Source organism: Salmo salar, chromosome 05 (genome assembly GCF_965601325.2).
Source record: "Salmo salar chromosome 05, fSalSal1, whole genome shotgun sequence".
Lineage (NCBI taxonomy): Eukaryota > Metazoa > Chordata > Actinopteri > Salmoniformes > Salmonidae > Salmo > Salmo salar.
In genome coordinates this window covers 27,336,638-27,360,394 of record NC_138295.1, presented here as the reverse complement: position 1 = coordinate 27,360,394, position 23,757 = coordinate 27,336,638, and the positions used below count along the sequence as shown (strand labels likewise).

Sequence of the window (23,757 nt, the reverse complement as noted above, 5' to 3'; positions counted from 1 at the left end):
CCTTACACACCCTGGAGGTGTGTTGGGTCATTGTCCTGTTGAAAAACAAATGATAGTCCCACTAAGCGCAAACCAGATGGGGTGGTAGCCATGCTGGTTAAGTGTGCCTTGAATTCTAAATAAATCACAGACATTGTCATCAGCAAAGCAACCCCACACCATCACCTCCATGCATCACAGTGGGAGCCACACATGCGAAGATCATCCGTTCACCTACTCTGCGTCTCACAAACACACGGCGGTTGGAACCAAAAATCTCACATTTGGACTCATCAGAACCAAAAGACCGATTTCCACCGGTCTAATGTCCATTGCTCGTGTTTCTTTGCCCAAGCAAGTCTCTTCTTCTTATTGGTGTCCTTTAGTAGTGGTTTCTTTGCAGCAATTCGACCATGAAGGCCTGATTTACCCAGTCTCCTCTGAACAGTTGATGTTGATGTCTGTTACTTGAACTCTGTGAAGCATTTATTTTGGCTGCAATTTGAGGCTGGTAAATGAGATGGCGCTGACAGAGATGGTCGCCTTGCTTCAGGTACTTAAAAAAAGAAATAACTGCATAGTTTTCGATATACTATTTGTTACATTATTAGCTCAGGAAATCACAAGTGTTATTACATACAGCCGGGAAGAACTATTGGATTTAAAAGGCAATGTCAACTTAATCATTACGACCAGGAATACATCTTTCCCGAAGCGGATCCTTTGTTCGAACCTCCACCCTGGACATGCGATCTTATCCCAGAGGCCGACCCAAAACAACGCGGTCTCCGCAGGAGAGGCAGACGGAGCGGCCTACTGGTCAGACTCAGAAGGCGAGCACACCATCCACCGCTTCCTAGCGTATTACTCGCCAATGTCCAATCTCTAGATAACAAGATGGACGAGGGATTAGGGCACGAGTTGCTTTCCAGAGCTACTTCACAGATTTTAACATTCTCTGTTTCACGGAAACATGGCTCACTCGGGATACGTTGTCAGAGTCAGTAGAGCCACCCGGTTTCTTCACCCATCGCACCGACAGAAACAAACATCTCTCTGGTAAGAAGGAGGGCGGGGGTGTATGTCTTATGATTAGCGACTCATGGTGTAATCACAACATACAGGAACTCAAGTCCTTTTGTTCACCTGACCTAGAATTCCTTACAATCAAATGCCGACCACATTATCTTCCAAGAGAATTCTCTTCGATTATAGTCACAGCTGTGTATATCCACCCCAAGCAGATACCTCGTCGCCCCTGAAAGAACTACACTGGACTCTATGTAAACTGGAAACCATACATCCTGAGGCTGCATTTATTGTAGCTGGGGATTTTAACAAAGCTAACCTAAGATCAATACTCCCTAAATTCTATCAGCATATCGAATGCACGACACGAGCTGGAAGATTTCTGGATCATTGCAACTCAAACTTCCGCGATGCATGCAAAGCCCTCCCGCGCCCTGCCTTCAGCAAATCTGACCATGAATCCATTTTGTTGCTCCCAGCCTATAGACAGAAACTAAAACAAGAAAGGCTCGTGCTCAGGTCAATACAATGGTGGTCTGACCAATCAGACCACACTTCAAGATTTCTTCGATCACGTGTTCCGGATAGCCTCAGACAACAACATTGATGTGTACGCTAACTCGGTGAGCGAGTTTATCAGCAAGTGCATTGGAGATGTCATACCCGCTGTGACTATTAAAACCTTCCCTAACCAGAAACCGTGGATTAATGGCAGCATTCGCGCAAAACTGAAAGCGCGAACCACCGCATTTAATCATGGCAAGGCGACCGGAAACATGACCGAATACAAACAGTACAGCTATTCCCTCCGCAAGGCAAACAAGCAAAGCGTCAGTATAGAGACAAAGTAGAGTCGCAATTCAATGGTTCAAGCACGAGATGTTAACTCAGCAAAAAAGAAACGTCCTCTCACTGTCAACTGCGTTTATTTTCAGGAAACTTAACATGTAAATATTTGTATGAACAATAGATTCAAAAATTGAGACATAAACTGAAAAAGTTCCACAGACATGTGACTAACAGAAATGGAATAATGTGTCCCTGAACAAAGGAGGGGTCAAAATCAAAATTAACAGTCGGTATCTGGTGTGGCCACCAGCTGCATTAAGTACTCCAGTGCATCTCCTCCTCATGGACTGCACCAGATTTGCCAGTTCTTGCTGTAAGATGTTACCCCACTCTTCCACCAAGGCACCTGCAAGTTCCCAGACATTTCTGGGGGCAATGGCCCTAGCCCTCACCCTCCAATCCAACAGGTTCCTAGATGTGCTCAATGGGATTGAGATCCGGGCTCTTCGCTGGCCATGGCAGAACACTGTCTTGCAGGAAATCATGCACAGGACGAGCAGTATGGCTGGTGGCATTGTCATGCTGGAGGGTACCACATGAGGAGGATGTCTTCCCTGTAACTCAGTGTTGAGATTGCCTGCAATGAAAACAAGCTTAATCCGATGACGCTGTGACACACCACCCCAGAACATGACGGACCCTCCAACTCCAAATGGATCCCGTTCCAGAGTACAGGCCTTGGTGTAATGCTCATTCCTTCGATGATAAACACGAATCCGACCATCAACCCTGGTGAGACAAAACCGCGACTCGTCAGTGAAGAGCACTTTTTGCCAGTCCTGTTTGGTCCAGCGACGATGGGTTTGTGCCCATAGGCGACGTTGTTGCTGGTGATGTCTGGTGAGGACCTGCCTTACAACAAGCCCTTAGTCCAGCCTCTCTAAGCCTATTGCGGACAGTCTGATGGAGGGTTGTGCATTCCTGGTGTAACTCGGGCAGTTTTTGTTGCCATCCTGAACCTATCCCGCAGGTGTGATGTTCGGATGTACCTATCCTGTGCATGTGTTATACGTGGTCTGCCACTGCGAGGACAATCAGCTGTCCGTCCTGTCTCCCTGTAGAGCTGTGTTAGGCATCTCACAGTACGGACATTGCACTGTATTTCCCAGGCCACATCTGCAGTCCTCATGCCTCCTTGCAGCATGCCAAAGGTACGTTCACGCAGATGATCAGGAACCATGGGCATCTTTTGGTGTTTTTCAGAGTCAGTAGAAAGGCCTCTTTAGTGTCATACGTTTTCATAACTCTGACCTTTGTTGCCTACCGTCTGTAAGCGGTCTGTGTCTTAACAACCGTTCCACAGGTGCATGTTCATTAATTATGGTTATTTGAACAAGCATGGGAAACATTGTTTAAACCCTTTACAATGGAGATCTGTGAAGTTATTTGGATTTTTACGAATTATCTTTGAATGGCAGGGTCCTGAAAAAGGGACGCTTCTTTTTTGGCTGAGTTGATGTGGCAGTGTCTACAGTCAATCACGGATTACAAAAAGAAAACCATCCCCGTCGCGGACATTGACGTCTTTCTCCCAGACTAATTAAACAACTTCTTTGCTCGCTTTGAGGACAACACAGTGCCACTGACACAGCCCGTTACCAAAGCCTGTGGGCTCCCCTTCTCCGTGGCCAACGTGAGTAAAACATTTAAACGCGTTAACCCTCACATGGCTGCCAGCCCAGGCGGCATCCCTAGCCGCGTCCTCCGAGCATACGCAGACCAGCTGGCTGGTGTGTTTACGGACATATTCAAGCAATCCCTATCCCAGTCTGTTGTCCCCACATGCTTCAAGATGGCCACCATTTTTCCTGTTCCCAAGAAAGCTAAGGTAACTGAACTAAATCACTATTGTCCCATTGCACTCACTTCTGTCATCATGAAGTGCTTTGAGAGACTAGTCAAGGATCATATCACCTCCACCCTACCGGATACCCTAGACCCACTCCAATTTGCTTACCGCCCCAATAGGTTCACTGACGATGCAATCGCCATCACACTGCACACTGCCCTATCCCATCTGGACAAGAGGAATACCTATGTAAGAATGCTGTTAATTGACAACAGCTCAGCATTTAACACCATAGTACCCTCCAAACTCGTTATTAAGCTTGAGACCCGACTTTCTGAGGGCTGCCCCCAGGTGGGGAAGGTAGGAAACAATATCTCCACCCCGCAGATTCTCAACACTGGGGTCCCACAAGGGTGCGTTCTCAGCCCTCTCCTGTAGTCACTGTTCACCCATGACTGTGTGGCCATGCACGCTTCCAACTCAATCATCAAGTTTGCAGATGACACTACAGTGGTAGGCCTGATAACCAACAACGACGAGACAGCCTACAGGGAGAAGGTGAGGGCCCTCGGAGTGTGGTGTCAGGAAAATAACCTCACACTCAACATCAACAAAACAAAGGAGATGATCGTGGACTTCAGGAAACAGCAGAGGGAGCACCCCCCCCCCCCCACCCCCCCATCCACATTGACGGGACAGTAGTGGAGAAGGTGGAACGTTTTTTTAGTTCCTCGACGTACAGATCACGGACAAACTGAAATGGTCCACCCACACAGACAGTGTGGTGAAGAAGGCGCAACAGCACCTCTTCAACCTCAGGAGGCTGAAGAAATTTGTCTTGTCATCTAAAACACAAACTTTTACAGATGCACAATCGAGAGCATCCTGTCGGGCTGTATCACCGCCTGGTATGGCAATTGCACCGCCCTCAACCATAAGGCTCTCCAGAGGGTAGTGCGGTCTGCACAATGCATCACCGGGGGCAAACTATCTGCCCTCCAGGACACCTACAGCACCCGATGTCACAGGAAGGCCAACAAGATCATCAAGGACAACAACCACCTGATCCACTGCCTATTCACACCACTATCATCCAGAAGGCGAGATCAGTACAGGTGCATCAAAGCTGGGACCGAGAGACTGAAAAACAGCTTCTATCTCAAGGCCATCAGACTGTTAAACAGCTATCACTAACATAGAGAGGCTGCTGCCAACATACAGACTCAAATTTCTGGCCACTTAAATAAATGGACTTAATAAAGAAATCACTAGTCGCTTTAATAATGTTTACATATCCTACATTACTGATCTCATATCTATATACTATATTCTATGCCATCTACTGCATCTTGCCTATGCCGCACACCATCGGTCATCCATATATTTATATGTACATATTATATTCATCCCTTTACATTTGTGTGTATAAGGTAGTTGTTGTGAATTTGTTAGATTACTTGTTAGATATTACTGCATAGTCGGAACTAGAAGCACAAGCATTTCTTTACACTCACATTAACATCTGCTAACCATGTGTGTATGTGACCAATAAGATTTAATTTTATTTGAATTTATCCTCTGCCGTTTTCCTTTCCTGTGGCGGTCCTCACGTGAGCCATTTTCATCATAGCGCTTGGTGGTTTTTGCGACTGCACTTGAAGAAACTGTAAAAGTACTTGACATTTTCCAGATTGACTGACATTCATGTCTTAAAGTAATGATGGACTGTTGTTTCTCTTTGCTTATTTGAGCTGTTCTTGCTATAATATGAACTTGGTCTATTACCAAATAGGGCTATCTTCTGTATTCCAACCCTACCTTGTCACAACACAACTGATTGGCTCAAACGCATTAAGAAGAGAAGAAATTCCACAAATTAACTTTTAACAGGACACACCTATTTAATTGAAGTGCATTCCAGGTGACTACCTCATGAAGCTGGTTGAGAGAATGCCAAGAATGTGTAAAGCTGTCAAGGCAAAGGGTGGCTATTTGAAGAATCTCAAATATAAAATATATTTTGATTTGTTTAACACATTTTTGGTTACTACATGATTCCATATGTGTTATTTCATAGTTTTGATGTCTTCACTGTTATTCTACAATGTAAAAAATTAAGAAAAGCCCTTGAATGAGTAGGTGTGTCCAAGCTTTTGACTGGTACTGTGTACATATTACCATGACTAACCTGTACCCCCGCACATTGACTCGGTACCAGTACCCCCTGTATATAGCCTCGTTATTGTTATTTTGTTACTTTTTCAAACTTTAGTTGATTTAGTAAATATTTTCTTAACCAACAGTGCAGTTAAGAAAAATATGAGTTAAGGGCTTGTAAGCAAGCATTTCACGGTTGTATTCGGCGCATGTGATAAATGCAATTTGATTTGACAAGAAACCAGCAAAACATTGCCTGGGTCTACCATTTTTGTATACGATGTTGCACTAAGTTAAATTGTATGCCAATATTGCACTAATATTGTCCAGAGTGACGTAGTGGTTTAAGGCACTGCATCTCAGTGCTAGAGGCATCATTACAAACCCTGGTTCGATCCCGGGCTGTATCACAACCAGCCGTGATCGGGAGTCCTGTAGGTTCGGCACACAATTAGCACAGTGTTGTCCGGGGAAGGTTTGGCCGGTGTAGGTTGTCATTGTAAAATAAGAATTTGTTCTTAACTGACTTAACTAGTTAAACAAAGGTTAAAAATATATATATATATAAGGCATCTTAATCAATCTGTTATAACTAGTAGTCACTTGTCTTTCCCCAGGGAATGACTCTAAAGTGGATGGCCTGGTGAACTTTGAGAAGCTGCGGATGATCGCCAAAGAGATCCGCCACGTGGGCCGCATGGCCTCCGTCAACATGGACCCAGCGCTCATGTTCAGAACCAGGTAACATCGGGAAAAACACGGAAATCCAATATTCCCGGAAGACTAACAATGCTTCACCATCCCCTTTTAGGTCCAATCAAATCCCTGTGGATTGTTGACGATTGACTGATTGATCGATTGTTTACATGTAGATTGTCAATATTACCTGCTTCAAGGCTTTTTTCTTGAGCAGACGTTTCTCTGGGCAACCCAGCTGTTTCTTGTACTGTCTACTTATTGTTGGCGTAGAAACCACACAGTGCTCATGTGAAACCACACAGTGAAAGTGTGTGTGACTTTGCATGTCCACCATGCTGCCATGTCATTTTTGGGTGTCTGTTTGTTATCAATGTTTGTCTCTCTTTCTCTCAATTGTGGGCCTCTGGTAACCTTGCTGATCTTGGTGGCTCTTAGTGGTCTATCCTGTCTAAGCTTGTCTCCCTCCTTTCTCTCTCTCCGTCCACTCTTTGCCCTCCACGCTTCACTGTTCATGGCTATCCCTTCTAGGAAGAAGAAATGGAGGAGTTTAGGGTAAGTTTTGGTGACCTACGATCTTTCGATGCTATTTTATTCTGGCCAATTTATGCGCTCTCCCTCATTTCTGACGCCTCGTTTGTTTGGTTTAGTGCTGATTTTACTAACCTGTTATTTGGTGCTGGTTTAACTAACCTTTTATTTAGCGCTGATTTAACTAACCCGTTACTTAGTGCTGATTTAACTAACCCGTTTGGTGTCATACCCTTCTAACACTGCTTGGCTCTGGTAAAACGTTCTTTAGAAATGGAAATGAACATGACTTTTGCTAGTTTCAAGTCACATTTCTTTATTCTGCCCAAAATATTTCTCAATGACTCATTAAAACTGATATAGCAATTTGCATCCCATTCAATTCACAATCCATGAACTAGAAAAAGTGATTACTTTGTCTTCCCACCTACTTAACAAAAACAGCATGCCAACTTCCATCTTGTTTTCAGTTCTATTAGTTTGTCATAGTGTGGATTTATTCTGTGTATCAGTCTCCAGACTAAACATATTTTCTTCAACTTGAAAATCTATAGTGTGCTACAAGGACAGCCAAACTAGTCATGCTTAACATCAGGGTTTCCCAAACTCGGTCCTGTTCGGTCCCCCACTGGTGCATGTTTTTAGTTTTTTTCCCCTAGCACTACACAGATGAATCAAACAACCAACTCGCCATCAAGCTTTGGTTATTTGAAAGCTGTGTAGTTCTAGGGTAAAACCTAAAACATGCACCCAGGTGGGGCTCCAGGACCGAGTTTGGGAACCCCTGGTCTACATCAGTGGCCAAGGAGATAGTTTACAGAACAATTATTGTGTTCAATTCCACCACACTATACATGTACTCTGGATGTACCATAGGTTCTGATGAAAAGGCATTTCACTGCAGCTACTTTGGTTTTAGACCACAGAAATGTTAACTGACTATCATCACTATTTGAGCCCCAACACACACACACACACACACACACACACACACACACACACACACACACACACACCTCCCCTGCTTCTTGACCCCTTGGCCCCTATTCCCTCCCCTTCTTCCTTGGAATGCATGTAATGTTCTGGAGCTGAGAGGAATGCCCCCAAAGCCTCAGTCTCTGCATGTCTGCCCCTCAAACGGCCCTCCTCTGAACTACATTCCAGGAATAGTACCCCCACACACAGTTACCTAAATAGTAGTACACACACGGTCATAGTCTGATGGTGGTCACTATCTTCCCTCTCTGTCTCTCTCTCTGTGTGTGTGTGTGTGTGCGTGCGTGCGTGTGTGTGCATGCGCGTGTGTGTGTGTGTGCACGCGTGTGACCAGTTCACTTAGCCAGGGCAGTGCCAATGCGGCGGTGCTAGACGTCACCCAGACGGGCGGGCACAAGAAGCGGGTGAGGCGCAGCTCCTTCCTGAACGCCAAGAAGCTGTACGAGGATGCCCAGATGGCCCGCAGGGTCAAGCAGTTCCTGTCCAACCTCAGCCTGGAGACCAACGAAGAGGCGCTGCAGACCCTCTCGCTGCAGTGTGAGCCCTCCATCAACACACGTAAGTGGTGGAGAGAGTACATGCTGTGGACAACACACACACACGCTTGTGTTCTGTCTCGCACTTAGTGTGGGAGTACATACACTTGCGATATCTAACTGCAATATGAGCCCTCCATCAACATGTGATTGATGCACACATGAGTGGTCCAGGTGGCCATTTTGGCTTAGCAGCAGCACTCGGTTTCTCACTGGTAGTATTTATTGTTCAAGTACCACATTCTCCTCAACCATTTCTCAGTGCCCAAGAATGCTGGTGGCAGTAAGAGGCCAGACACGTCTCCGGTGGTGTCCAGGGCTGCCAGCCAGCAGAGGAGCCATCTGCAGAAGGGCAACCAGGCCCTCCAGGTGCCCGCCGTAGCCCTCTACCCCTCACGCAAGAAAGTACCCGTCAAGGACCTGCCACCATTCGGTAAGAACTTGCACAAGTTAAGGGGGAAAATATACTTGAAAATATACGTTATAGTACATTGTTTCTTTCCGACACCACACAAATCTGTGTTTCTCCTTTCAGGAAAACAGATTTATTTCAATTTCAGGTAAAGCGCACCTGATCACAATGTTGCTTCTAGTGTGGCATTACGCTAGTTTAGACGCTATGAGCAGGTTTCCCAAAGACCCAGATTAAGTTTATTCCTGAACTAAAAAACACTGTCAATGGAGATTCTAAGGATTAATCTGCATCTGGGAAACCGGCCTTTGCTGAAGTTTTTATCCTACTCTAAACATGGGTTAGGTTGAGGGTTAAAGCTGGAATCCTTAATGGTGAATCAGCCACGTCCGATGTGATATTACAACAACAAAGAAGTTACTGCAAACAACAAACCGTTTTTTTCCCCTCAGACATTATTGTACGCGCGGTAGAAGAGCGCAATATGTACAGCAATAATTTTTTACCATGCTGCACGACGCTCCTTAGCTCAACAAAAAAAACTTTAACAATGGTGGTGGGGTGACCAGCGTTGGTGGGGCGACCAGCGTTGGTGGGGTGGCTACTGAGGATTCCATCTTTACGCGTAGTTCAGGATTCAAGAAGACTGTGGGAAGTGGGAACTATTTCTTGAAGAACCTCCTTTGGAGGGAGACATTAGCTCATGTAGCTGTGCTTCACTGTGTTGCTACAGTAGTATCCACTCTGCCAAGTTTGTTTTTCTCCATCCATTTAAATTCTTAGACAATAGATAAAACCTCTGTTGTACTACCTCTCCTTTCACTGTGACTTGAGCACCACCTAGAGGCCATCTGGCCAAGTGAGGATTAAAAACTCACCAGACAATGTAGGCTATGGATACGTTTAAAACCCCACCATTGACGTTCACTCCACAACGCTAATTTTGGCTATCGTTTTGTTTTGAAGGCACGAGTTCCCCTCAGTCGTTGAAGAAGATCCTGTCACTGTCAGAGGAGGCCAGCGAGCGTCACAAGCGTCAGACTGAGGACACTGTATCCAACACCACCTCGCAGCTCTCCTCCCCGCCCACCTCACCACAGAGCTCGCCCAAGAAGGGTAAGCTAATAATCCCATCAGTCCAACCTCAGCCCAGTGCCCCTCTCACTCACAGAGATTTAGAAGATTACTGCTGACACCTGGTGGTCATAGTGAAACTACCAGTTCAGCCTCCTGTGATGTCATAATAATACTGATGTAGCAGCGGTTACTCAAGGTTTTTAGGGCCATGGAACACTGAAAGTGTTTTCTTGTGACCCATGAAAAAGGAAAGTTGAGCTGACGGAGCTTGCAGTGTTTCGCTATGGTTTTAGTCATCAATCTAGCAGGAGGGCAATATTTTATACATGTAGTAGTGTGCCCCCCCCCCCCCCCCCCCCCCCCAGAAAGCTATGACCTTTGGCTTTCACCTGGAATAGTTTATTTATGTCTGAGAGAAAAAAAAACACTTTTCAACCGATATGATCTAGTACACAATAAAAGTATAATAAAACATATACAAATATGATGTTATTATCAAAAATATTAATGATTATGCCTTTTTTTACTTTTTAAGTAAAATATAGTCTGTCCATATATAGTTATAATCTGTTTTAGGAACATAAACCCAAGATATTTCACCTTTACAAACTTTACAAACATGTCATCACATTAGTCATAGTCAAATTTGTTAACGTCTAATCAAATTTAAACAGCGTGAGTCTCTCCAATAGACAAGGGGAGAAAGGCTATGTAAAGGGTTCCATTTTGTCGTTCTGAGCATATGCAATGTGTCTGCCTAGACTGCCTAGTCTACACTGTTCCATATTGGAATCAGCTATCAATCACCCCTACCTCCTATCCCAACTACCTCACTCCTTACATACTGTGATGCTGTCCTGTGTCCTATCTGTGTGTGATGTCTCTTTGCCTTGCTGCACGCAGGGCTCGGGACACTGAAGGGCCAAAGTGTCCGGAAGGTTACCTTTACCAGTAAACAGACAGCCACAGGTAAACTGGGACTGGCCCAGACCGGCCCTAGACCTAAACAGACGCTGCTGGCCTAGACCTTTTATTTCAGTATTTGCACTGTTTCTATGTACACTCACAGGGCCCTACACACTCACACATGCTGTCACTCAAACACACATGCACACAAACACTCACTCCATCATCTGCTCACTCACACATAATATGGACATACATTTATACGGACTCTACACACCCGTATACCACTCATACAACCTGCTGCTACTATTGTTTATCTTATATCCTGTTGGCTATTCCCCTTATCCCTATAAATATCTACCTCTATCACTCCAGTATCCCTGCACATGTAAATATAGTATTGGAATTTACTTTAAGTGTTTCCTGTATATAGTATGCTTACTTACTTTCTATATTATTATTCCTTGTGTGCTTTTTTTCAAGTAATACATTATTGATTATTGCGTTGTTGGGTTTTGAGTTTGCAAGAAGGCATTTCACTGTACTTGTGCATGTGACATTAACTTGAAACCTAAGAAATTACATTTCATTTTCCATTGTAAAATGTTTTATGTTGCATGCCCTAATGAACACGACCCAGTTGGATCTTACAAATACGAAGTGGTTGGGACCTGTATATATACTGAATAAAAATGCAACATGCAATAATTTCCTTGATTTTACTGAGTTACAGTTCAAGTGAGGAAATACGTCAATTTAAATAAATAAATTAGGCCCTAATCTATGGATTTTATATGACTGGGAATACAGATGTGGGACAAAATGGGCCTCACAATGGGCCTCAGGATCTCATCACGGTATTTTTCTGCATTCAAATTGCCATCAATAAAATACAATTGTGTTCGTTGTCCGTAGCTTATGCCTGCCCATACCATAACCCCGCCCACACCATGGGGCACTCTCTTCACAACGCTGACATCAGCAAACCGCTCGCCCACACAACGCCATACATGTGGTCTGCAGTTCTGAGTTCGGTTGGACGTTCAGCCATTTCTCTAAAACAACGTTGGAGGCGGCTTATGGTAGAGAAATTAACATACAATTCTCTGGCAACAGCTCTGGTGGACATCCCTGCAGCCCCCTCAAAACTTGTGGTGTTGTGTGACAACTGCACATTTTAGTGGCCTTTTATTTTCCCCAGCACAAGGTGCAGCTGTGTAATGATCATGCTGTTTAATCAGCTTCTTGATATGCCACACCTGTCAGATGGAAGGATTATCTTTCAAAGGAGAAATGCTCACTAACAGGGATGTAAGCAAATGTGTGCACAACATTTTTGAGAAATATTAGCTTTTTGTGCATATGGAAAATTTCTTCGATCTTTCAGCTTATGAAACATGGGACCAACACTTAACATGTTGCATTTATATTTTTGTTCAGTGTATATAGGGGGTCCTGCGGGCTTGTCTGTCGCCCCACTTGTCTTAGTAGCGGAGTTGCTGCTGGGATGTCTAGTAGCATTACACGTAGTATGACAGTTGCTTCAGAAGATAGATGGGCTCAGATCCACCTGCTTCACCGACATCCACTACTCCGCTTGATTCATGTCTGTGTGTTTAGAAGCCGGTAGAAGCCCTTCGGTCCACCGGTGAAAACTAATTCACTTATTATTGGATGGGTTTCAGGAACTGACTTGACGCTAGGCTATCTGACTTGGAAGAGCAATCCTCCATTTTCTGAATGGTAGCTCGCGGTTTGTTTGCCAATGATTTAATGTCACAGAACACTCACTTTCCAATTACTTGTGCCCAGAATGTTAGAGAGCAGAGTCATTTGATGAGATTTCTGGCTTTGAGATGAGGTTATTGCTGTGTGTGTGAATGGGGATTGCTTTGAAATGTCAGTCCTTCTGTGACTCCAAACTAAAGGTGTGAGGATCTTCATTTTTTTTAGATTGAATCACTGCCCCAAGCACATTCTGAGTTTTGTTGTAAAGTTAGAACTTGCTGTGTATTTCCCCAATCCTTTTATTAGGCTGATTAGGTGATTGTGGGCTTGTGTAGTGGCTTCCTTGAATCTTAATTTCTCCTTTCATTGTAGATCACAGAGTATGATCGTGTTCAAGCTGTAAGTTATCTGGCGTGCAGAGTGATGGTAGGGATTTGAGAGGTTAGAGTTTTTTTTTTCGAGGTGCAGTTAGAAAGAGAAGTTTCTTGCAGTGAGCCTAGGAACCTATGTGTTCTCCTATCCAGCCTGCTGTAAATCCATGTTAGGAGGTTCTAAACGATTCAACCCTCTGAACACAACCCCTGGACTAGTAGATTGGAATCATTTAGCACTTTGTGTGACATCTGCTGATCTGAAAAGGGTTTAATAATGATTGATCAGTTAGTTAATAGACCACCCCCCTACTCTCTCTAGGCTACCCCAGAACAGGAGATGCCTACTCAGACTCAGGTCACAGCGAGATCTCATCGCGCTCCAGCCTGGTCAGCAACTCTTCCTTTGACATGGCCCAGGAGGAAAGGAGGGGGCTCAGGCACTCCGGAGGGGTGGGAGACCCCCACGCTGGAGGGGTGCGTCTGGAGAGGAGGGCTACGACAGACCCGGACCAGTACAGCCTCGGGTATGAACCAACACTGCCCATTCTAATGATCATCATCCCAAAAACTTTGTTTAAAGGGATAATGTACCCTAGTTATAAAATTGTTGAGTGGTTAACTTGAAATGTAGTATTTGGTACACATCCTATTTTAACAGCTAAGTACAGTGATGAGCTTTAATTTCAAAAATGGAAAAAGGAAGAGATCCAACCCTTTATTTTTCCACTTGATGAGTGGAAACCCAATTGTAAAGGTATAGCTTGTCTCTAATCGCTAACCCCCATTGTAAAGGTATAGCTTGTCTCTAATTGCTAACCCCCACTGTAAAGGAATAGCTGGTCTCTAATTGCTAACCCCCACTGTAAAGGAATAGCTTGCCTCTAATCGCTAACCCCAATTGTAAAGTTATAGCTTGTCTCTAACTCTCTGCCCCCCCCCCCCAACCCCACAAACAGTTCCTACTCGTCCATGCAGGACTGCCGGGGTCTGTATACCTGTGCCACGGTGCTATCTCCCAGCTCTGAAGAGCTGACCCAGGACCAAGGGGACCGTGTCTCCCTGGATGCTGCAGACAGTGGCCGCGGCTCCTGGACCTCGTGCTCCTCGGGCTCCCACGACAACATCCAGACCATGCAGCAGGGACGCAGCTGGGAGACCCTGGCCTTCGGGCCGGGTGGTGTGGTCAGCATGGGTGTCCATCCTCCCGGGGGGCCTGAAGCGTTTATAGGGGTCCCCTCTGGACTGTGGGCATCTCAGGCTAGAGGGAGCTGGGCATCGGCCTCTTCTTCATCTTCCTCTGCAGCGTACTGGGGCGAGGACTCAGAGGGTGACACGGGCACGATTAAACGCCGAGGCGGGAAAGACGTGAACGCTGACCCAGAGACGAGTAGTATCACGTCCATGGGGTCTGACGAGGCCAAGCAGCACGGAAGGCCATCGCCCATCACCGCCGGCAACAAGGGTCTTATCAGTGAGTTGACCTCTGACATGTTTGTTTGTCTGTTGTGTTGATGGAAGGGTTAAGCTGTCCTCATAGGCTAATGTTAGGGTGTCCATACCTGTTCCTCAACAAATTAACAGGTTCCTGATGAAAGGTCGGATTTAGAATGTTCTGAACATGCCAAACCCTGCTCACGTGTATGCATTTTTACGATTTGTGTACATCTGTCATGTCTTTGGCTATGCCGGATTAAGTGATATGACATGCTATTCTATAAAATCCTTTCTCTGTAATTAATATTACCTGATTGAGCTAATCATGTAAATGTAATTAACTAGAAAGTCGGGGCACCACGAAAGAGAGTTTATAGAGCTGTTATCTTCCGAATAAACTCTGAAAGACCTAGTAATATTTTACATTAATAGCAGTCAATATTAATCGTCATCTTTTTTCAGTCTCATCTGAAAGTTGTAAATTCTTGGTTATCTTCACGAACCCTGCCTAACAAGTTGAATCAGCAATACAAAATTGGGTTTAATTATTTATTTACTAAATACCTAACTAATCACACAGAATTACATATACACAGAATGCAGATAATGTCATACAGAAAACGTCCCTGGGGGACAGAGAGAGGGTGTTGGGCTTGAATGAAAGAGCGGGAAGACTGAGGAACAAAGGGAGAAGCTGTGCTATCGTAAATACAGTATCTTATGCATTCTAAATTACCGCCCATTTGGAAAAGGAAAATGCAATAAATATTTACTCTGAGCTGCGCTTCGCTAGGTTGGTCGTAGATGCAGGCCGTGTTGGCCAACAGAGATTCTTCCGAGGACAGGAAGATGTCTCTGGTGGTAAATTGGATACGTTGTAGTATCTTCGTTGTGTGTTAGACTGGATACGTCGTCCGTCCTTTCCTAGCCCACGTTTACAGCTGCTGTTGCTAACTCAACGGCTAGGATGTCTCACTTCTTTAGTGAATAAGAGTTCAAAGTTCATACCATTCACAACCAAAGCTCAAGCTGAGGTTGGCTTAGTTCTGTAGTTGACATGTTAGTCCTTTTTAACGTATGGACCGTCGTCCTATCGTCCTCGGAACAGGAGGTTACATTTTCGTCAAGGGCTTATATAGTGGGGGGAGAGAAGGGTGTGTTTCATAGTTTATAACCCATGTCTCTTCACAGCGACGGGCCACTGATTGAGCAGGGCTCTAACCTTATGAAAACCCAATTCTCTCATTTGGAAGCTAAAATTACATTTAATCTTTTCACAAATAGTTTCATTTAAATTGAACAACAATTCCATGTGAATCTGATAACTATAATGTGTAGACTTTCCCAGATACAGTTTATGTCGTCCTGTCATCAGTCATAATGTCTCAGATGACAACCAAACAGACATCATATTCATTAAGTACCAACGCATATTTTCAACTGGTTCCATTACCGAAATATGGTTCCTTTCCCCCACTTGTTTGATGTTCAAAGACTCTCTATGTTTAACAAAGGCTATTCAAGAGTCCTTCAGTAGAGTCAGAGAGAGAGCGAGGGAAGGGAGAAAGGTATTTATGGGGAGGTCATAAACCTTACCCACAGGCCAACATCATGACACATCCATGGAGAGAAGTGCATGTCCTCTGAATTATGTCCGCATGTAGATCTCCATGCCAACACTTTTTCTGGATGGAGTGTGTGGTGCAGACGCGTAAAATGTTAATTGCGTTTTCCCCACCATCTTTCACCCCCCTTAGCACGAAAGGAGAGCCGGTACCGCGAGCCCCCTCCCACCCCGCCAGGCTACACCGCCCTGACAATCTCTGACTTCAGTGAGGGCCAGACGCAGTCGCCACCCCCGCCCACGGCCCCGTCCCACTCTGGCCGCCGCCCACCCGACTACTCCACGGCCCTGCAGCGCTCGCGCATGGTCACCCAGTCGCCCGACTCCCAGCATCACCACCAGTCCCAACAACACCCAGGTTCCGGAACCACAAAGCGCCATGGGCTCCACCGCACCCGCTCGCCAGACGAGGATGAAGAGCCGGAGGAGGAAGAGGGTGAGTCCTTGTCTCCCAAACTAGTCGCTCTGAGGAAGACAGTGGCACACACACCAGAGACAACCAGGCCCTGAGATGAGTGTACGGGTTAAAGGGCAGCCCCCCCCCCAGGCTGAGGTAAATTACTGATTTATACCAATGATAACATGCATGCCCACCAGGAACAACAGACTACCCTCATATCCACTGCAAACCTAGCCTAGTCCCAGATCTGTTTGTACTGTCTTGCCAACTCCTATGCGGAATGGGCATTGAGGAGATGTCAAGACCGCACAAACAGATCTGGGACCAGGCTAGCACAAACCCACCACGGCATCTCATGTGCATGATGTCATCATGCTTGGACCAAAGCTCACCAAGCTCATCAGGCATTAGCTCCTCACTCTCTGTGTTGAATGGCATTCATCTGGGTGCACAAGTTGTTAGGTTTGCTCACCCATTTTTATTTTTATTTGTGTCAATGCTTGCACACATGCTCTTACATCCCCAGCAGTGTTTTTCTCACTTAATGTTCATGTTTTGATAGTAGACCATGGTACAGTAAGTTCACATAGAGACAGTTAGTGATGTTGTGGGGGGCTTTCTGCCTCTAATTCTTTCACAGGGTTTTAACATCTTTGTAACCAACATGGCTATTTTTTGTCTTTCTCTCTTCAGAGGATGAACAGGTATCAGCAGTCTGAGAGAGAACAGTCTTCTGCTAGAAGACTTGACGTCGCTTCCATGGAGCCGGAAAAAAAAGACACTGATGGCCGGACAAAGCAATCCAGTACATACGTGCCTGCCTCCTCCGTCGGACTCTCCCTCCTGATTGGTAGACTCTTCTGCTCATCTCCCTCCCCTGCCTTAAAGCATTATCAGGGGTTGAATAACCCTGCTTGAAAAAATACTGTGAAGAAGTAGAAGAAGGAGAGACAGAAAAAGAAAGATACAATACCTGGCACTTTGGAAAAAAGAAAAACAAGTGAAACTGTTTTGCTGGAATAACATACGGCGACGCGTGACAACCACGCTCACACAAACACACAGCTGTCCTGGAACAGCTTTCCAAGACTATTATCCCAACCCCACCTCACTTTACACACAGCATCATGACGTGTTGAGCTTTGTCTGCACTTTTTCTTTTTCTACTTTATAAAACGTGAACAAAACGGACAATGATGATTTAATAAAAGAACATTGATCGATTTTGAACTCTTAAGGATTTTCAAATTCCTGCTAGGTTTTTGGGGGTTTTCTTTCCAGAACTATTGCACTCTGGGGGTAAAAGAGACTATACCCACGTCTCATATCTATGGACTCGGAATAACAAATCTGTCAAAAGGGTGTTTTATTCCACAATTACAGTATTATCTGGTAATTCACATATTAGACATGACCTAGTGGTGGCTCCACCCCACTGCGAACTGGACAGTCACAATGAGAGAAATCATTTGGCGTAACCAACATGCACCTTCATAATCTAATGTACTGACACACTGGCAGTTTGGCTCCAGCACTTTTCAGTAAAACCTTAAGTTTTAGTACAACCCTCCATTCCCAAACCTGGCCTGGATATCGGTCTCTTTTTCCAATACGACCAGCCACATCTTAAGTTCTAGGTCATATACAGTACTGTAATTTCCGGACTATTGAGTGCACCTGAATATAAGCCACACCCACTGAATTTAAATACAATTATTATTTTGAACATAAATAAGCCGCACATGTCTATAAGCCGCAGGTGCCTACCGGTACATTGAAACAAATGAACTTTACACAGGCTTTAACGAAACACGGCTTGTAACAAAAAATAAAACATTTGCAGTAAACAGTAGCCTACCAAGAAAGTCATTGGTCACTATCTTCTTCCTCCTGTGCACTGAAACCACTGAAGTCATCTCCTTTAAAAAAAAATTTAAAGTGGGAAAAATCCATATATTAGCAGCGTTATTGTTTAAGCCGCGAGGTTCAAAGCATGAGAAAAAAGTTGCGGCTTATAGTCTGGAAATTATGGTAATGTACAGTTTTAACGGTGTGAGGCGTAGCAATGGCCCTACCTGTCCAGCCGGTCCCATCTGGCTGGACCTAGCCGGTCGGCCGGTCCCATCTCCAATTGTAAAACCTCTTCTATTTTTTGTCATAGATATGGCTGCCTATAGTTGTTTAGCTAACTTAGCTAGCTAGGCTGGCTACCTAGCTACCTAAGTTGGCAAACAGAAAAAAATGATTTCCCCCCCACTGTAACACAGTAAGTAGTATGATAGTCAGCAATACATGTTTCAGTAGATTAACTAAAGTTTGCTAGCTAGCTAGGTGGCTTGCAGGAAATATAACATACTGAGCTAGCCACCGTGTTTGTCATCTGCCCTCTTAGTGCTGGCATCGGCTGTAGTTGAGCTTCTAGCTAAATCAAATTCTTTGTTTTGAATCCTCTTCGCTATATTCCGGTTGAAACTTGTATGGGTGAATGTCATCATGTAGGTAACAAAAATGCTCCATCTTTGAATTCGTGTTGATGAGAGGAATCACTTGAAGCCTTTGTGGTCTGGTCAATTTTTTTCAATTTTGCCCAAAGGATTGTGTTGTTACTGTCCGCCTCCCTTTCAAAAAAGCCTGCCTTGGGGGAGGGACGGGGCCAGAGCAGGAAGCACTGCCCACACACGTTTTAGTCTTTCAGAGATTGGAAAAAATGTCAGCTTGTATATTTAGCAATGAATCCGCTGATAGGAACATCCAGGTTTTAAACTGGAAGGTCACCTGGTGACTTATATTCATTCTATATTTAGACGGTATTGTTTTGGACACCTACATGAGATTTATATTGGCTTAGTCTTGTCCCTAATGGTGATGTTGAAAGATAAGTACAGAGGTGATTTATACCTGATTTTAAAATGAACCAACTTGGGGACGTGTTTGAGTTATGCACCCCAAAGGCTTGAATCCTATAGAGGTTAATGGAGTCTCGGATCTTTTAGTGGTGCTGCATAAACAAACTCTTTCCCTGGGTTTGTCAAACATGTAAAGGAGCAATCTGCTGTTGCTATGTCCATTTTTGGACTTATAAATTAATGATATATATCCATTGATTCTTGAAGAATATAACTTAAATGCCTCATGAGCTTAGTTCAACTGTCAAACCCCATCATACCCCAAAATAGAATCTTGTTTTACTTCAATGTTTGTAAATGTAAACAGACATTGTATAGCCTCAAAAACATGCTTAAAACTAATTTTGATATCTTGATTGGTCAGTCTTTGCATGCATATCTCTGTCTATTAATTTGAGTGGTTACATTTCTCCAGGCCCACCCGTCAACTTTGTAGCAAAACAGAATGCTTTATTGTTTCAACTAAGGATTGCCCTTTTAAGACTGAACTAGAATACACGAGAATGAACTAAAATAAACCTTCTCTCCAACCTTGCTGTTGGAGACATCCCTTCCTCTTCATTGCAAAGCCACTTGGAGAAGTCCTTCACTGTTACAGGCATCAAGATCAGTGGATGTGTATATGACTAGGCAGTGCTAGCGTAGAACAACCTGTTTTCCACTGTTTCGCAACATCATTGGAATTGACTGCAGAAGGTTATTGAATATGTTTGTTTTTTGACTCCAGTGGGGAAGTTACCTAGATTAAATAATTAACTTTGAAGGCTGCTAATCAGAATTATTAGTAATCAAATTGTGAAAGTGTCACTTATTTTATCACTGAGTTGTGCTGATCACATTGATCAGTAGTTAGAAACTATAGACTGAGAAGTAGAAATAAACGAGTGCAGTGTTTTTCACTGTGGTTTGTCATTACACTATAATCATTTGTCATGTTTTTTGTTCATGATAAATTTTTTCTATGTCTGCCAATAGATTGTCTAATGCGTTTGTAATTCAGTGGTAACATGCATCATCATCATCATTCACTTTCCTTCAACTCTTTAGCAGGCCAAGTCCTATTTCGAAAAACAAAACGTTGCACAACAATGTACAAGCATAAAGATAATTGTAGTAGGTAGAACTGCTACTCGGTTTGATGTGATGTCAAGTGAGAAGTGTATATTTAACTGGTGATGATTTCTCATACTTTCTTATACTACTTTGACCTGTATGTCTTTTAAAAAGACAATTGGTGGAGTAAGTATCAGTCGTTTTTTTTGTATTTTTAATACAATAATTGTAAATATTGGTTATATTTTTGTTGAAATGTACTATGTTTATGCCTCAACATCCAGTTTGTATGAAGCTGGAAAATCAATAAATACTACAAAAGTTATCAATTCATAGGTTTAAATGCACTTATTTTTTTCCTGCATTTGGAGGTTTCGTCTCTTGAATATTGTTCCTTTCCAAGACCTCTCCTATGCACCATCTAGTGTTTGCACAAGATAAGACATGGAAGTAACTTGAACTGTGTAACCCTCATACTTTTCTAACTGACAACAGTGTATGTCAGAATTAATAAAAATATAAGTCTCCACTTGTTTCTTTTAACTTTTGTCATTTTTGTTTGGAATAATACAGAATAATACAGCAATGTAAGGTATAGTTAGCCATGTTATCTACCAGAGGAGATAACGTTTTATCTTCACAAATATTTTCTACAACGCCTTAAACTTTTCAGAACTAAAACTGTTCATGGACATTGACTGAAGCCAGCCCTTTAGCAATGTAATATGTTGAAGGCTTCTTGAAACCCCCTTGTTTCTTTGAATTAGAGTACATTCAGACCCTTTTATTAGACATTGGTTAAATGTTATCCACTGTGAATGAGCAAACTTTAAAATTGTACTATTTATTAAAATCAGTTCACATAAATAGCTGGTTTTCATTTATTTCAGTAATACATCAATGATATGTTTTTAGGCTGCGGTTAGAGCCAAGTAGACTGCCTTCCAAGTCTGTACAAGGTGATCCAGGTCTGGTTTATGTAAATCACACGTGGTAATTTGTCCACCCTGTCTCTTGGAGTAGGCCCATGCTCAATCCCTCTTTAAAACTCTTTACCTTGGGGACAGGACCAGAAACAGGTAGGACCAGGGCAGAAGATCCAGAAGCAGCTATGAGGTATGAGTTGACCTCAGACAGCCTAAATGGAAGGGCTCGGAGCCCCTCGTAGAGGGAAGGAAGGCTCTGACATGCCCATCCTTCCTCCCTGTGTGACCTAAGTGTAGCCAATGCAGCCACTAAGACTGAAATAAGCTCACAACACGGCAGGTAGGTTGGATAGGTAGGTCAGGTAGGTAGATGCAATAGATCTCCGATTGTAAAACCTCTTCTATTTTCAGTCATAGATATAGCTACCTGCCATTGTTTAGCTAGCTAGGCTAGCTACTTACCTAGCTACCTAAGTTAGCAAACAAAAGTTATTTGATTTCCCCCCCACTGTAACACAGTTGTATGTTAGCCAGCAATACACAATATGGGTTTCGGTTGATAAACTTAACTAGCTAGCTAGGTGGCTTGCAGGAAAAATAACTTACTTGGCCACCGTATCTGCACTCTTGGTGCTGGCATCGGCTATAGCGGAGTTTCTAGCGAAATCCAATACTTGGTTTGGAATCGTCTATATATATATATATATATTCCGGTAGAAAAATGTATGGTTGAATGTCACAATGTACAGTATTCAGACTCCAAGATTTACTTTATAGCCTTATTCTAAAATAGATTAAATAAAAAAAAGTTCCTCATCAATCTACACACTACCCCATAACGACAAATCGAAAATAGGTTTTTAGAAATGAACACATTTATTTAAAATAAAAAAACATACCTTATTTACATAAGTATTTAAACCCTTTGCTATGAGATTTGAAATTGAGCTCAGCTGCATCCTGTTTCTATTGATCATCCTTGAGATGTTTCTACAACTTGATTGGAGTCCACCTGTGGTAAATTCAAATAAGTGGACATGATTTGGAAAGCATAAACCTGTCTATATAAGGTCCCACAGTTGACAGTGCATGTCAGAGAAAAAAAACAAGTCATGAGGTTGAAGGAATTGTCCGTAAAGCACCGAGACAGGGTTGTGTTCAGGCACAGATCTGGGAAAGGCTACCAAAAAATGTCTGCAGCATTGAAGTCATTCTTAAATACAACTTTGGAACCACCAAGACTTTTCCTAGAGCTCGCCGCCCAGCCAAACTGAGCAATCGGGGGATAAGGGCCTTGGTCAGGGAGGTGACCAAGAAACCGATAGTCACTCTGACAGAGCACTAGAGTTCTTCTGGGGAGATGGGAGAACCTTCCAGAAGGACAACCATCTCTGCAGCACTCCACCAAACAGGCCTTTTTGGTAGAGTGGCCAGACAGAAGCCACTCTTCAGTAAAAGGCACATGATAGCCCACTTGGAGTTTGCCAAAAGACACCTAAAGGACTCTGACCTTGAGAAACAAGATTCTCTGGTCGGATGAAACCAAGATTGAACTCGGGCCTAAATGCCAAGCGTCACGTCTGGAGGACACCTGGCAGCATCCCTAAGGTGAAGCATGGTGGTGCCAGCATCATGCTGTGGGGATGTTTTTCAGGGACTGGGAGACTAGTCAGGATCAAGGGAAAAATGAACGGAGCAATGTACAGAGAGATCCTTGATGAAAACCTATTCCAGAGCACTAAGGACCTCAGAGTGGGGTGGTTCACCTTCCAACAGGACAACGAACCAAAGCACAGAGCCAAGACAACGCAGGAGTGGCTTCGGGACAAGTCTCTGAATGTCCTTGAGTGGCCCAGCCAGAGCCCAGACTTGAATCTGATCAAACATATAAAATGGCGCCGGGAACAGATGGCTGCCATTTTACAATCCCCTAACTAATTGTGCTACTGTAGATAAATCTTATAGGAAAGTTTGAGTGAAAGTTGGACAGCGGATTTCAATCTCTGAGCAAGAGACACTTGGATGATCTTAAACTAATGTTAGGCTATTTTCAGTCAATTGTGCTTTTATTATGTGTCAGATGTTAAGGAATTCAAAGCGTTATAAATGGCCCATTTGCGAGATTGACTTGTCATTTCAATAGGCCTAGGCTACAGACTAAAATCTGGGTTTATGATTGTAATTCAATATTGCCATAGCTTGCTTAGATAAATGCAGATAGCCTATAACCCCTGATAGGCCTACATCTCATTTCAGATATGCTACAGTAGCCTAGGCAATATGTGGGCAAGATGTAAACTGACAAATTCAAATTAAATGACACATTTATTCAACATGAATATCGAGGCGATTAAG

At 43.7% G+C, this 23,757-nt stretch overlaps 1 protein-coding gene across 13 annotated transcripts in view; it reads left to right on the top strand.

The window, feature by feature from the left end:
• The window catches only part of LOC106604533 (rap guanine nucleotide exchange factor 2), a 147,030-nt gene extending 126,025 nt beyond the window's left edge, over positions 1-21,005 (top strand). For 7 of the 13 annotated variants that reach the window (XM_082975128.1, XM_082975123.1, XM_082975120.1 and 4 more), the window contains 10 exons: positions 6,421-6,544; positions 7,031-7,054; positions 8,361-8,584; positions 8,825-8,995; positions 9,941-10,090; positions 10,955-11,020; positions 13,379-13,583; positions 14,016-14,530; positions 16,251-16,553; positions 17,211-21,005. In XM_082975128.1, coding sequence (XP_082831254.1) covers positions 6,421-6,544; positions 7,031-7,054; positions 8,361-8,584; positions 8,825-8,995; positions 9,941-10,090; positions 10,955-11,020; positions 13,379-13,583; positions 14,016-14,530; positions 16,251-16,553; positions 17,211-17,236 — 1,808 coding nt within the window. In that variant the 3' untranslated portion in view covers positions 17,237-21,005. The remainder of the gene's footprint in view (positions 1-6,420; positions 6,545-7,030; positions 7,055-8,360; positions 8,585-8,824; positions 8,996-9,940; positions 10,091-10,954; positions 11,021-13,378; positions 13,584-14,015; positions 14,531-16,250; positions 16,554-17,210) is intronic. The other 6 variants (XM_082975125.1, XM_082975124.1, XM_082975122.1 and 3 more) reach the window with 3 other exon arrangements.
• The last annotated feature ends 2,752 nt before the right edge of the window (positions 21,006-23,757 follow it).